The sequence below is a fragment of the Notamacropus eugenii genome, chromosome 2 (assembly GCF_028372415.1).
Source record: "Notamacropus eugenii isolate mMacEug1 chromosome 2, mMacEug1.pri_v2, whole genome shotgun sequence".
NCBI lineage: Eukaryota > Metazoa > Chordata > Mammalia > Diprotodontia > Macropodidae > Notamacropus > Notamacropus eugenii.
The window spans coordinates 437,746,809-437,760,667 of NC_092873.1; the positions used below are offsets into that span (position 1 = coordinate 437,746,809).

General features: G+C 36.9%; 1 protein-coding gene across 10 annotated transcripts in view; it reads right to left on the reverse strand.

The window, feature by feature from the left end:
• Window positions 1-13,859, reverse strand: part of PPP1R12B (protein phosphatase 1 regulatory subunit 12B) — a 262,789-nt gene that overhangs the window by 52,255 nt on the left and 196,675 nt on the right. The window contains exon 1 of one of the 10 annotated variants that reach the window (XM_072648191.1): window positions 3,291-4,081. The exons of the other annotated variants lie outside the window; for them this stretch is intronic. Coding sequence (XP_072504292.1) covers window positions 3,291-3,392 — 102 coding nt within the window. The 5' untranslated portion in view covers window positions 3,393-4,081. Of the gene's footprint in view, window positions 1-3,290; window positions 4,082-13,859 lie in introns of those variants that run through there. 10 annotated transcript variants of the gene reach the window in all.

Genomic DNA, 13,859 nt, shown 5'->3' on the forward strand with positions numbered 1-13,859 from the left:
TTATTCTGATTTTCTGGGCTGCCCTTTGCAATAGTTCTAAAATAAAATCAAGTTTTACCCTTCCCCTCCTCCCCACCAACTTAGAAACCAAGGAAATTATCATCCCCAGACTGAGAGCCACCTTGAAACTGTTTAAAAGAATTGGTAGAAAAATTGAATTACTGGAAACCAACGCTGAAATATTTAGTCAAAAACACTGTGTCCATCACTTCTCTAATACTGTATATAGCCTTAGATACTGCAAGTTATACATAGAAAGAAAAGACAGCTTCTCTCTCTAAAGCACTGACCATCATCTAACGCCTGTTTTAAAGTTGCCTTCACCTCCTCTGCCTTTGTTTGTTTTTGTATTTTAAAATTCAAAATAAAATCTTTTGCACTTTATAGTTATTCTGAAATATGTATTCCAAATATTAGGTCCTTATCTGAATGTATGTTGTTTTCCAATTCTCTCTCAAAACATTTCCCGTATAAGGCAAGAAGCTTTGAATATCAGGGCCTTTGAAAACCAATTTGAAAAAGTTTAGCTATATTACCAGAAAACACAGCCAAGAATGTCAACATCATATGTTCTTTATTTCACACATATTGGTGCAGGAAGTATGCACCTTATTTTCTGCAATGACTAACCCAGAACACAATATTTACTACAGGCTTTGGATGATACTAATCAAAGACTTTACCTAGGCTTTGATCCTAAAAACTGATAAATTCACTTCCAGAATTAGATAACTCTGTGGTCTTTAAGGTTCAGTCTTTGGAGTCCGTAGACTAGGGTCCTACAGGTGGGCATCTCCTGTGAAGCCTATAAAGTTCCCCCTGGATTTGTTGGTCTAATCACTGCCTTTTGTCTGTGGACCCAGCCCTTCCTTGTATCCCTCAGCTGGAGTCTCCAGGGGCCCCACTTTGTCTGGTCTTTGAACTCCCACAGCTGCTCTAAAGCTTTTACTTTCAATTTTCACTCTTAAGATGCCTTTAACCTTGACCTACATTTGATGCAAATATTTTATTGCCCATTTGTGACTAACAGTTTCACTTTGTTGTCTCTAATAAATCCACCGTTCATGTCAGGGTGCTAGTGCCCACAGTGGTGCCTGTGCCACGCTGCTAATGTTCTCACTACTCTAAGTCTCCATACCAGGCAGATGATGGATGCTCCGTGGCAGCAGCAGAAAACACAGGGGCAACATCAACCACAGCTGCATTTGTAGGGTGTCTCTATCTTACACATTGAAAGCCCGGAGTCAGCTGGAGGTGGGGTGGATGACCCACACCACCAACAGATAAACCTAACTAGGGAAATCTTGTGCTCTAACTAGTACTGGATGAGTATTTATTTTCAGTGGTCCCAATCTTGCAAACTCTTTGCCTGAGCAGACAAAAATAAACATTGAACATGGAAGATAAGGGGTAGGAAACTAAAATATTCTTTACTAGTGTAAAGCCACTGACCACCAAAAACTCATTACAATAAATTGCTATTGCTGTGGCACTCCATAGCTATGAACCATTGGGAAATGAGGATCAGGTATAATACTAAATATTTAGCAAACTTATAAATCATTATGATTTTTACAATGCAATATTTGTATTTTCTCCATTACTGTTCATCCCACCTAGCCAGCTGTCTGAAAAAGATAAGTAAGATGACAATAGACAAAAAGGAAGCCCTGCGCATGATGGGTAATCAATATATGCCAAAAACCTGAAGACGTGTAAAGGGGGTAGAAGTGATCACTGTTAAAAAAAAAAGGTGGGGGGGGGGCATTAGGAGTTTTGTGACCAGCAAGCGGTGGCTATACAAAATATATAAAATGAATATTTTTTGTCTCCTTCAGAAAATAGAGAATAAACTAATGCTCCAAGATTCAACCACAGAAATTTTTATGTCCTTTCAGATATACATTAGAACTTCATTATAACGTACAGTGTCCCAAAAATCTTAGTGCTATTAAAGCTTAAAGGACCAGTTGACAGCTATGCACTGTCTGGAAGCCTGACTCCATCAAAGCTTCTAAATCAGCCTTGAACATGGGTGCCTACGACTCTAAAAGCTCTTAAGCTTTTAAAGTTTAAAACTGCACTAAGACTGTTGGGACCCCCTGTACTTACTACAGTACAGCAATATGGATGAGACTGACTTATACAATGGTTCTTCTGCTATTTTAGCAATTAAGCATTTAGATGGGATTAAAGACCAATGTGCTTTATACCAAACTCTACTGTAGAAGCAACAATGCTATAGGAAACGAAACAGAAAATAAACAAGGCTTGGAGAGAAAACAAACATTTCAAAAGCAACGGGACATGGTGGATCTTTCTTGAAACTTGCAGATCAATTTGGCTTTTCCTCAGAGATTCCAAAAGAAAGAAACAATAATCTCTCCCTTTTTTTCCTCCAATAGAAGTGAAGCTAGTTTTCTAGGAAATGACTGTTACCTGTAAGTTCACCACAGTTTTCCTCTTATGATCCATAGTAATTTTTGCATTTGTTGGTTTGTTCCAGTGGAAACTCCTAAATTAGTTGCAAATCCTGAAGTATGGCTTATTTTAATAGTGAAATTCAGAAGAAAATATAAAGTCATACCTCATATGCATTTCTTCAGGATGTCAGAGACACTACCAAACTTTAGATAGATGTTACTCTCCCAGCTCTGCCTGTTTCTGCCCAAGGGGCCACCTTTCTACTTTTTACAGTGTGAATATGTTCTAGAGTCTGGTAGTTTGAGGAGCAAAGTCCCAAAGCTCACCTGTCTTTTCTCTGTTTCTGTTGTGCTCTCTCTCTGGCTTTTACACACACACACAGACACACAGACACACACACATATCCTGAATTGTAATTTCATAAAAAGTTCAGCTTACTTTCCATTTGGAGACTTCCCCTGGAACATGTCTTCTCCCACATAATATACAGAAAAGCCAGTTATTCAACAAAACTAAGAAACTTTTAAAAGTCTCTCACAATACAATGACAAGGGATCAACGATCCTGCTACCAAACAAATCACAAAAGAATGCAAGACATCACTTGAATTCTGACATAGCTATTTCTGACATAGATAGAACCTGTTTTTCTTTAGGAATTTATTAAATATTTTGAACCATAACTTCTTGCAGAGAAGCTAATAGGGACTTTATTTACAAAGTCAACCAGTTTTTGTTTTTTTCCTATTCACCCCAAATACCCTGGAAATTCTAATTTCTGGAGAGAAAACAAGCACATGCAGGCACACATTCACACTTCACCTCTGACACAACTATGAATGTACATTAAATCAAAATACTGCTTACTCGGAGTGTCTTGGCAATTGGAGAGGGAGATGCCGGGGGAGAATCAGATTGAGATTTTCTACTCCGAGTGAACTCTTTGCTTCGAGTATATAAGGAAGACATAGTTCCTCAGGATGGAGAGACACCCAACCTTAGCAATCTTCAGTCAAGGCTTGGAAACCGGTCCTGTGAGCTGCCCTTTGAGAACCCCTCCTTCTGAGTGGGTGCAAAAAGCTTTCTGATAGAACTAAAAAAAGGATGCAAACCGCCTGGTAATTATAGTCTTGAGCTCTAAACCAGTCCACAGCTAGGCAGAGTCTGTAAACTGTGTTCCATCAATGCTTCCAATTCAGCTTTGACCACGGGTGCCCAGGACTGGCAGGTACCTTTATGGTGCAGAATACTGGGCTGAGACACCTCCCTGTGCCCAGAGTAGTTTCTTGATCTTCCACAAAAGGATAGTTCTTAATGAGGCTTTAAGATGTTCACCCTTTAATAAAGCCTGACCCCAGGCTCCCGATGAGCCTAGATGAAAGCACAGTGGAACAGCTTCTGTCCTTGCCGAAGATAAGTCTGGGGAGCAACTATTGCCGCTTTTTCCAGAGGGAAAAGAAAGAGGGGAACCCTATGGAAATCAACACACTTCCTTCACCTTGACTTCTTTGGACTCCAAAAGTACATGGGGCTGCTGTGACAAGCTCAGGCTGGGCAATTTGAAAAAAACCCCAAAAAAGTACAAATAAGGAACCAAGATTTTATCCAAAAAAAAAAAAAAAAAAGGCAGCCCTGAGGAAGTGAAGTTTTCCTAAGTCCTTCCAGCCGGAGCTGCTTTTACATATAAACACACACACACACACACACACACACACACACACACACACACACACACACACACACACACACACACACACACACACACACACACACAATCTTTTCCCCTCCCTCTTGCTATTTTCTGACATTCCAAATCCCTATTCGCTTAGTGAGGAATGCTGGAGTGGGGCCAAGGGCAAAGATTCACTTTCAACTTGGGATTCGGGTTGCCACTTGTAGGAGGAAAAGAAAACCCTCTAACTCTCAGGATCTACTTGGGGGGGGAAGGGAATCTTCTGCGGGCAAATCCACATCCAAACCCCACCTCACTGGGGCACTTGTTAGGTTGGTCAGGGATTAAATGGTAGACCTCTGTCTCAAAGACCAGTTTCTCTAAACATTTCTCTTAAGAACAAAGGGATTTTAAGCTAATGGAACTTTTTCCTAATAATAAAACACAATATACAGAGGCATCAGACAAAGTACCTTGTAATTCATTCACAATGTTCACTTTTTAATGGCATGACTCCTGCCCCATAAATGCCCACCACAAACTAAGCCAGTTTGTAAGTCAGGGATTGTCTTGGCTGCGTCCCTGAGTGAGAAGTTTGCTAGGGTCTGCCAGGAGGCTGTGATCAGCAAGGAGAAGGAGGAGAAAAAGGAGAGAGGAAAAGGGGCAGGATCACAACTTGTAGGCTCAGATAGCCATAGGAAAGTCAGATGATTAAAATAAAATACATTTCTCCCCTTGATGTGGAAGGATTCTGGATATGGCTTAAAGAAGCATCTCACAGAGTCAATCTTTTGCTATTATCACTGTACCACTTAATAGTTCCTGTGTCACTGCCTTGGAAACCATCAAACAGTCTACTTTTGATTGGATTCTTGGAACCTTTGTAATGTTCCAAAATTTCCCATCACTCTGTTCTTTTCCCTATAACAGGCCCACCATTTCCTTCTTTCTTGTGACCCTTTTGGTGGAAACAAATTGAAGAAGGTGACCAGATGCCTGTTTAGTTTCCTACTGCAATCCAAAATTTCTATAATGACATGGGATATATAAGTTAAAAAAAAAAAATCAGTTAGCCTAATCTAGCATTAGAATTTTCCCTAATCTGAAATTTCCTGGGGAGACTTGATCTGACTAGGGTCAATTTCTAAATGGGAAGACATGTTGGATATACTGGCAAGACCACAGCATTACAGCAAGGAACTCAAAATGAGTCTGGAATGAAATTGTCAAGTGCCAGTTGTCCTTGTGATTCTAGTTAAAGTGTGCTAAATTACAATGTCTGAATATGTATGTACATACATACATATATGTACAGAGCTATCATCAATTGATATAACCCAAATCTCTGCTAACTACTTCTTTTCATTAAAAAAATTACATATTTTTGAGTTCAGGAAATATATACTGTCTTTAAAGAAAACAGTCACAGCATAGATGGCTCAAACAAACCTATGGAACAAAATTACAGGACAATTTGCTGTGTGACCCTGGACAAGTCACTTAACCCTGTTTGCCCCAGTTCCTCATCTGTAAAATGAGCTGGAGAAGGAAATGGCAAACCACTCCAGTATCTTTGCCAAGCAAATCCCAAATGGGGTCATGAAGAGTCGCACATGACTCAAATGATTCAGCGAACAAAAAGTCAGTATGTCTCATTGGTGTATAATTAGGGATTCATTTTCAACATGGCAAATCCAGATGAAGAACAGAGGTTAACAGGTTACTAAAGTCCTTAAGGGGAAGGCAAGAACAATCTTGATAAGCAAAAGATTTCCTGCCAAGGTTTTTTGTTTTTTATATCCAATTCACTTTTTTTTGGGTAATTTAGACAAAAATGTGAATTTTTGTTACTCTTGATTTGTCTTTTAGCCTCTGCCCCCTCCCATCACATCTCCAATCTCTGAAAGAATGATACCTTCAAAAGGAAACTTTGATGTTAAAGCACAGAATATAAAATCAGGATCTGAATTCATCCACTGTCCCAAGGCCTCCAAGAAGATTCTGGGAAATCAAGTAGCTAATAGCAACATGGCAGAGGTGTGGGAGCATAGACAAGCTCTCTGAATATGTGGTTCTAATACTTTTTTATTCAGTCTTTCAAAATATATTTATTAGGGACTTGGTATACATTCTTCACACTTGCACTGTTTGTTATAACCATACTTCTTATATTCCATTTGTTTATGGAGACTTTCTTCATTAATGAAAGGAAAAGAGCTGAATAAACCTAAAAATGCTGTTTGCATACATTTAGCATAGATAGAAAATTTTATCAATAGTGATCAATGGAACTCTAGGCTTGGGTTTTCTGGGTAGCATTTTGTATTTATTAATTCACCTTTTCTGAGTAAAATAAATGACCTATATGTATGCACTCAGTGGTCAAGCACAAATGATTATTTACTTGACAAATGGTCAAGTAACTTATAATTCAAATCAATTCAGCAAATATTTATTAAGAGTACACTATTTATAAAGTTAAACAGCTGTATGCTAGGTTTCTACTCAAATACAATTAGAAGGGAAAAATTTATATGGTAGGACTCCTTAGAAGTAGATACTTCTATCTTCCCAGAGGGTGTGTTCTGCTCATTGATGAAGGCAATTTTCCAAATCAACACTCAAAAAAAGCATAGTACAGCAACCTGAGTGAGATGACTTTGAACATCTCTAGACTTGGATCAATTAGCCTTACAAACAGCTACTTGTTGGGAAAATGATTTATTCTAGATAAGCAGCATAAATAGCTTGTTCCATATGTTTTGCTCCTCTTAAGAAAGACAGACTAGGAAAATGTTTATAAAATGTTTGGATACATTTGTGAGCACTAAATTAAAGTACCAGGCTGGTCCTTTAACTCTAGCATCCAAAGTAAATATGAAAGTCAAATAAATGGGCCACAAATGCTTATCTGGCTCTGAAATGTCATACACAAAATGTGCAAGTGAGTCAATAAAATGCATCATAAATTGAATAATGCACCTAGACCACTGAATCTCACTGAACACATCAAAGCTATATCAGAGGGAAACTAATGCTAAACAAGAATGGAAAAATTCATTTAACATTCCTGAAGAATCATTATACTATGAAACTGGGCATATAAAGACAGTTCTCACTTTACCTAAGTGGACCATTCTGTAGACCTCTAGGTAAAGTGATTTTTATGTAAAAGCAAACTGTTCGCAGAAAGATTCATCACCAGTATGCTAGGGACCAGGGGATGAACTCTTAGGTCTTTAATCAACGTAAAATTTGTTCTTAGTCCCAGGGAGTTGTGCTTCATGGTGAAGATGCTTCCTCTGCTTTGTAGTAAAGAAAAAGGGAGTTAAAACAGTTTTTTACACAATCAACAAACACTGACTCAAATCTTGGTACTCTAAGTATGAGATTCCTTCTCCAGCGACCAGTGAGCAGATTTAGTACTGGAGGAATCAAACCATATAAATATTGACATTTTCATTACAAATTAAAAGGAGAGAAAAGTTGCAGCTAAATGGAAGGATGTTCACAAGTTCTCCACAGAGAGATAAATAAGGGAATTGGTTTTACTGGGCCTTCAAGAGCAGTAAGAAAGACATAATGGGATATTTAGTAGTCACCTTGTATTGATGTTCAAGATTATCATTTGTAAAAAAAAAAAAAAAATCCACCATGAAGATAATGGACCCCTTGTTGTGCAAGATGAAGAAGCAGAGAAATTCCACAAAGAATCTTACACAGCATACCCTAATAAATTCCATAAAACTTTAATAGTGAATGATGTAAAAGAATGAGCAAGAGAAGTCAGAAGAATATGTGTTGGAAAATATGGCATGAGATTGATAATGACAAGCCAAAAGCTTGTAGGGCAAACGTTTATAAGCCCTTTGCCTATTATAGATCATGGAAGCTTTCTTCAAGAAGAGATTCTAGATGTGGTAAATACCAAATTACATCACAAAAAGGGAAACTGATGAGATGGGAAATGACTGCTTACTGATAGGGCAGAGTCACTCATAAGCCACCCGTCCAAGGAAGTCAGAACACTTGTTTTTGTTACAGCAAACAATAAGATCAAATTCCAAATTAGAAAAAAATGAGATGATAATAATAGCATCCACTGACAAAGTCCTTTCTATATTCACTCACTTGATTCTCAATATCATCCCATGAAATACTACATTTATTATCCCCATTCTACAGATGAGCAAATGGAAACCCGAGGTTGAATGATTTGTTTATTGTCACTTAGCTAGTAACTGCTGGAGCTTGTCTTCAAAGCCAGATCTCTTATTCCAAGTTCAGTACTCTTACCATTATACCACTTGGTAAATAAGTAGTATACAATTAAAATGACTCCAATCTAACCTATTTTTAAAAGCTGTTGTTCAGTTGAAATGAAAAGAAAAATAACAAAATAATAGAAACTCAATACTATGGAATTATAAGCACAAAGAAGAGAAATTAGTAGATACCTTACTTCTTTGCAGAGGTGGGGATTATGGGTGTGAAACAATGCAGATAATGTCAAACTTTTTTCTGACAGATCTGTTAGTTTCACAGAATTGTTCTTTTTTTTTCTCTCTCATTTATTTTTGGTTATTAGGAATGACTCTCTAAGAAGAAGAGAAACATATTGGGAAATGTAGAAATAAAATATATCCTAAAAATAAAATGTTGATTCTAAAAAATAGGAAATGGGCAAAAACTGACAATAAGCACAGACCGTTTCCTTTCCAAATGGAAGGTTAACTAATGCATATCTAATACCTCAAAGAAGAGATGCAAACTGAGAGCAATACTATTTTAGAATATAAGCTCATTTGTAAACTCTTCTGGAAAAGAATGCAGAAGGTTATGACCAGTATCATATGACATAAGAGTAAGAAGCAGTGGAATGAGAACATTTTTACAGAAAGCTCGGTGAGAAACCAATTAGACTAGATTAGTGGTTTGTGAATTTCTTAAGGGTTCACAATGATAGTCCAGGGGACTCATGCTAAAAATTCTTCAGTGATACCTCAAGAAGTAAATGACTGCCCAATTATGTTGCAAATATATTTTTCTTCTGTGACATATGCATGTTAGGAGAATTACAGCTTTGTTTAAAAGCTTTCACAAACACATGCACAATGATTTGGGTGTTCTTGCAGCAATTACATCATATTCCGACTACTATGGACTAAGTATGACGTACTCAAGCTGGAATCAAATTGTTTCCAAACAGTCACAAGAGTTTGACTTTCAAATGCAAATCAGTGATTCCCAATGGATGGTCAGATGCATATACAGACCCTCACTTGAATTCTATATACTGCACCAAAGCAGTTCCCTTATTCCTCTGTTCCCCTATAAGTGTACCTCATCAGCTGTATAATCACATGATCCAGATGTTATGATTATTTGTGTTCTCTGAAGAGCAAATGTTGGGCTGTTTGAAAACCATGATTGCTGGGCATGCACATCACAATCATCTTGAAATCATCATGGAGCATCACAAAGGTTCTGCAGACACAAACCTTATATTACCTCTCACTGCAGTATTAAGGCTTTTTCTGAACTACACTCATCTTCCACTTATGTAACTATCCTTGTATCTAGGGAATTTTCAAATGAACTAGTTGGCAACAGTGGTCAGCAGTTTCTATGACAGTGAAGTGGGTGGGCCAGTGTTACAAGTGAAGAGTTATGTCTGAACGGATTCTTTCCTTTCCTTTGTTTTCTCCCCCCAAAATTAATACATGCAATTGAGCTTAAAGCACATTTATCATTTCATACAGCACTTGTGATTAGCTAGCAGAAAATTAAATATTTTATATTATAACTTGCTATTCATTTTTGATGATTGGTTAGGTGACTAAAATAAAAAATTAATTTCCATTTCTCAGAAAGAAAGGTTGCAAAATTCTCCATTTTCTATCACACAATTGTGTGAGCAAGCATTTTCACTTTATTATTTAAATCAAAATACAGAAGTAAACTTGATGTGGAACCAGATTTAAGATTGTGTTTAGTGTTGAGCCAAATACTGAAAACTTTTGTTCAATTAAAAAAGTCCAACACTGAAATTCGGTTTATTTATGATTATTGCATCACATTAAACCTCTTCCAAGCTATATATTATTTCATTAAAATATTATTTATATTCAACAAAATGTGTTAAATAACGAAATTAAACATGAAGTTTTGCAGAAATGTGTGAATTCTTGCTATTATATCTTTTAATCCTTATAGAATGCTCTGCATAAAATATTCATATTTATTTTATAATTCTAGTTTTAGATTTTATGTTTATATTTTTCATAAGGGGTAGAATAAAATTTTATATTTTATAATTGTGAATTTTATTATAATTTCTATTATAAAATTTAATTTGGAGTTTTGGGGAGCAAAAGTTTTCACCGTAGTTATTATAAATATTTAGTGAATAAACCTAAAATAACATTATGATTAATCTATTAAATTGTCTAGGGGTTCACAACACATTTCTTATTATTGGTGAAAGGGGTTCACAGAACAAAAAAAAATGTTGGGAACAATAAGCTTGCTCAAACTGAGAACATTTAAGGATGAAACTGGAAGGACAACTAAGAGATGAAAAATGAAAAAGATCTGCCAAGATTTTTATAACAAATTATTTTCTTCACTCATGGCAGTCACATTTAACTTTTAATATCACATCTCCTGACTTGCTGTTATGAGGAAGCAGACATGTCAGTAAAGAAAATAAAAATGGAAAGAGCCAGACCACATAGACACCAAGAAGCTCTTTACTGGGGTGATATATTTTCAGGAAACTGAAAAAGTGATTCTCAAGATACATGAAAAAAAGGACACCAAATACTAGGAAAGAATTGGGGGCATTATTATTAATGAAAAAGAATTAAGAAAATTATTAGCACATCTCTATGAACTCTGTATGAGAATAACCTATAAACACATGAAGGGCATGTTTGAGGATGTCACAAGGAGTAAGTTTTTGCAGGTGATATTTTACAGGAGGTTACACCTTCATAATCACACAACTGACTGAAATATACAAGGAGTACACGCTCCCATTCTGCTTACTGTTTGTTGACTGTAACATTTTTTTTTGATTTGAAGAAATAAAATGTTAGTTTGAAGGCTCGCCTCTAACAAGGTGTCACTGTTTTTGTTGTTGAGTTGTGTCCAACTCTTCATGACCCTTTTGTGGGGTTTTCTTGGCAGAGATACTGGAGTGGTTTGCTGTTTCCTTCTTCAGCTCATTCTACAGATAAGGAAACTGAGGAAAACATGGTTAAGCGAGTTGCTCAGGGTCACATAGCTACTAAGTGTCTGAGACCAGATTTGAATTGGGTCTTCCTCTATGTGCAGGCCTGGCACTCTATCCAATACAATATCATCTTATTTGATACAGCACTCCTAGGAGGGAAATGCTATCATCAACCCCACTTTGAAAACTGAGACTAAGAGACATTAAGTGACTTGCTCAGGGTATATATGTATACATCTATTTATAGACACAGATGTACATGTACATATGTACACACACGTATGCAATCCCTATGTATAAGGAATCCACATCCTAACTAAGGAGACAACAAGCACATGTTATAAGCATTATACAGAATAAAAAGAAAATAAATGCAAGGGGTGGATACTAGCAGTGGAAGGGAGGAGGAAATCAGGAATAGATGGTGATACTTAAGCTGTGTCTTAAAGGAAGAGAAAGATGCTACGAAGCAGAGGAAAATTAAAGATGGGTTCCAGGGATGGGGGATGTAGTGTTGTGTGTGAGAAACAAATAGCCAGCTCAGGACAGTTGAATGTAGGAGAAGCAAATCTGAGGAGGCTAGAAAGATAAAATGGAGCCAGGTTGTAAAGGGGTTTAAAATGCGAACAGAGGGGTTAAATTTTGCCAGAGAGGCAACAGGGAGTCACTAGAGGATTTCCACATCAGAGTCCAAATAGAAGAGGAATTCCATAAATGGTTTGGGCCTCCAGATGTCGCAGTTTGTCAATGACCTTGTGTTGATTATATCAATACCCTGGAATACTGCTATGCCTCCTAATTGGGCTTTATAATCACTCAGGAATGTTTATCTTTGTACATGTAGGTCCTTTTCCTCTTTCTTTGATCTTCAAGAGACTAAACATTCAGTCAAGATTTTACTTTGCAAATGGCAAAGACAACATCTTAAACTATGATAGTGACAGCCACTTATGATGGCAGGCACTGTGAAAAATGCTTAAGTGTCTGTAAGAACTGGGAACCTAGGATATGAACATGGCAATTTTTGCTTCTATGTGGGTATGACAAATGGATACCTTTCTCAATCTTTTAACTGAACGAGGCTTAGTGATACAGACTGGACTTGATCAACCTGATTGATGTGAGTCAATAACACTGCCAAATGCCACTTACTTAGAAGCAAAATTAAGATCTACAACCAGCATATAAACTTAGAAGGCACAGTAATATTACTGACTGTCCATTTGGAAAACTTAAAGTAATCTTATAGTTTGTTGGATAAGCAACATCATAAACCATACAAAAAGGATTTTCATGGTTAACAAAACCACTGAAAGTATCACAAATCTCATATTGTCACAGTTTCCCACATATATATTCAGGTAATCCAAGTGCCTCTTGCAAATTATTTCGACAATCTATGTTATGATTGGAGTTTCCAAAAATATCACTGAAGGGTTCAGACTAGATGAACAAGTCTAGTCCCAACCATCTCAGGGTGTTGCAATTGTCAGAAGTCCAAATTAGCCAATATTCCTCCCAAGAAAGGAATGTTTGGAATTTCGTGCTGATTATTTCCCAAATCAACAGCTAGGCCTTCCAAACAAAGTGACAATTCATGATTAGCAAAGATCATTGACACATGAAGGAGATGGGGATACTTCTAAGTTCCTACTTCAGAATGTCCAAGCATATTAACGTGATGGAGTCATTCATAGTATGTATAATGATTAAATTTACCAAGAAACAAAAACTAAATCTTACTCCATTGAAGTACAACTGTGTTGCCATACCTGCCAATTTATAGGATCTAATCTTTGCTGAGAACAAGATGGGAATGAGTAGCAAGGAAACAGAATGTAATGCCAGTCAAGAGACGTTCAAATCAACATCATCCAGTCCAATAAGGCTGAAGTATTTAAGGTGAACAACAACTGAGGGGAGACTGGGGAAAGGGAAAGTGTAGGCAAACCAACAGACTGATTACGAAGACTAGCACCGGTTTATTTGCTCAGGCAGTCAATTTGATTCTTTTTAAAAAAGTGAACAAGGATAGGATGTATAACTATTACCACATATGGGTAGGGTGGGCTAGACAGATACGTATATGTACAACTGATAAATGCTACATATAATTCTCACTACTCTAGAATTTTAATGCTGATACAATGACTTTCTCTAAAATGTACATGAAAATCAAATTCCCTTGGACTTAGGTATTCTTAAATTAAAGCTCTTATCTGTAAGCAACTTCCCTATTCCATATAGGACTTGTCCATACACATCCTCCAAATTCACATGCTGCAGCAGAAACAAGAACTAGATAGCAGAAAACAATTTTGGTGCAAAAACAAGACTATCTGGTTTTGGTCAAGAGAGAGAGGACAAGCCTCTCTTCAGCACTTATGAATGTACACTTAAGTGTGTTTAAGATATAATTGTCAGTAAATGTTGAAGTTAATATCATAAACAAACAATGGCTGAATAAAGCCAGAAATTTTTAGCATTAATAAACCCCAAAGGACCTCCAACTTGAAACCCAGTCAAT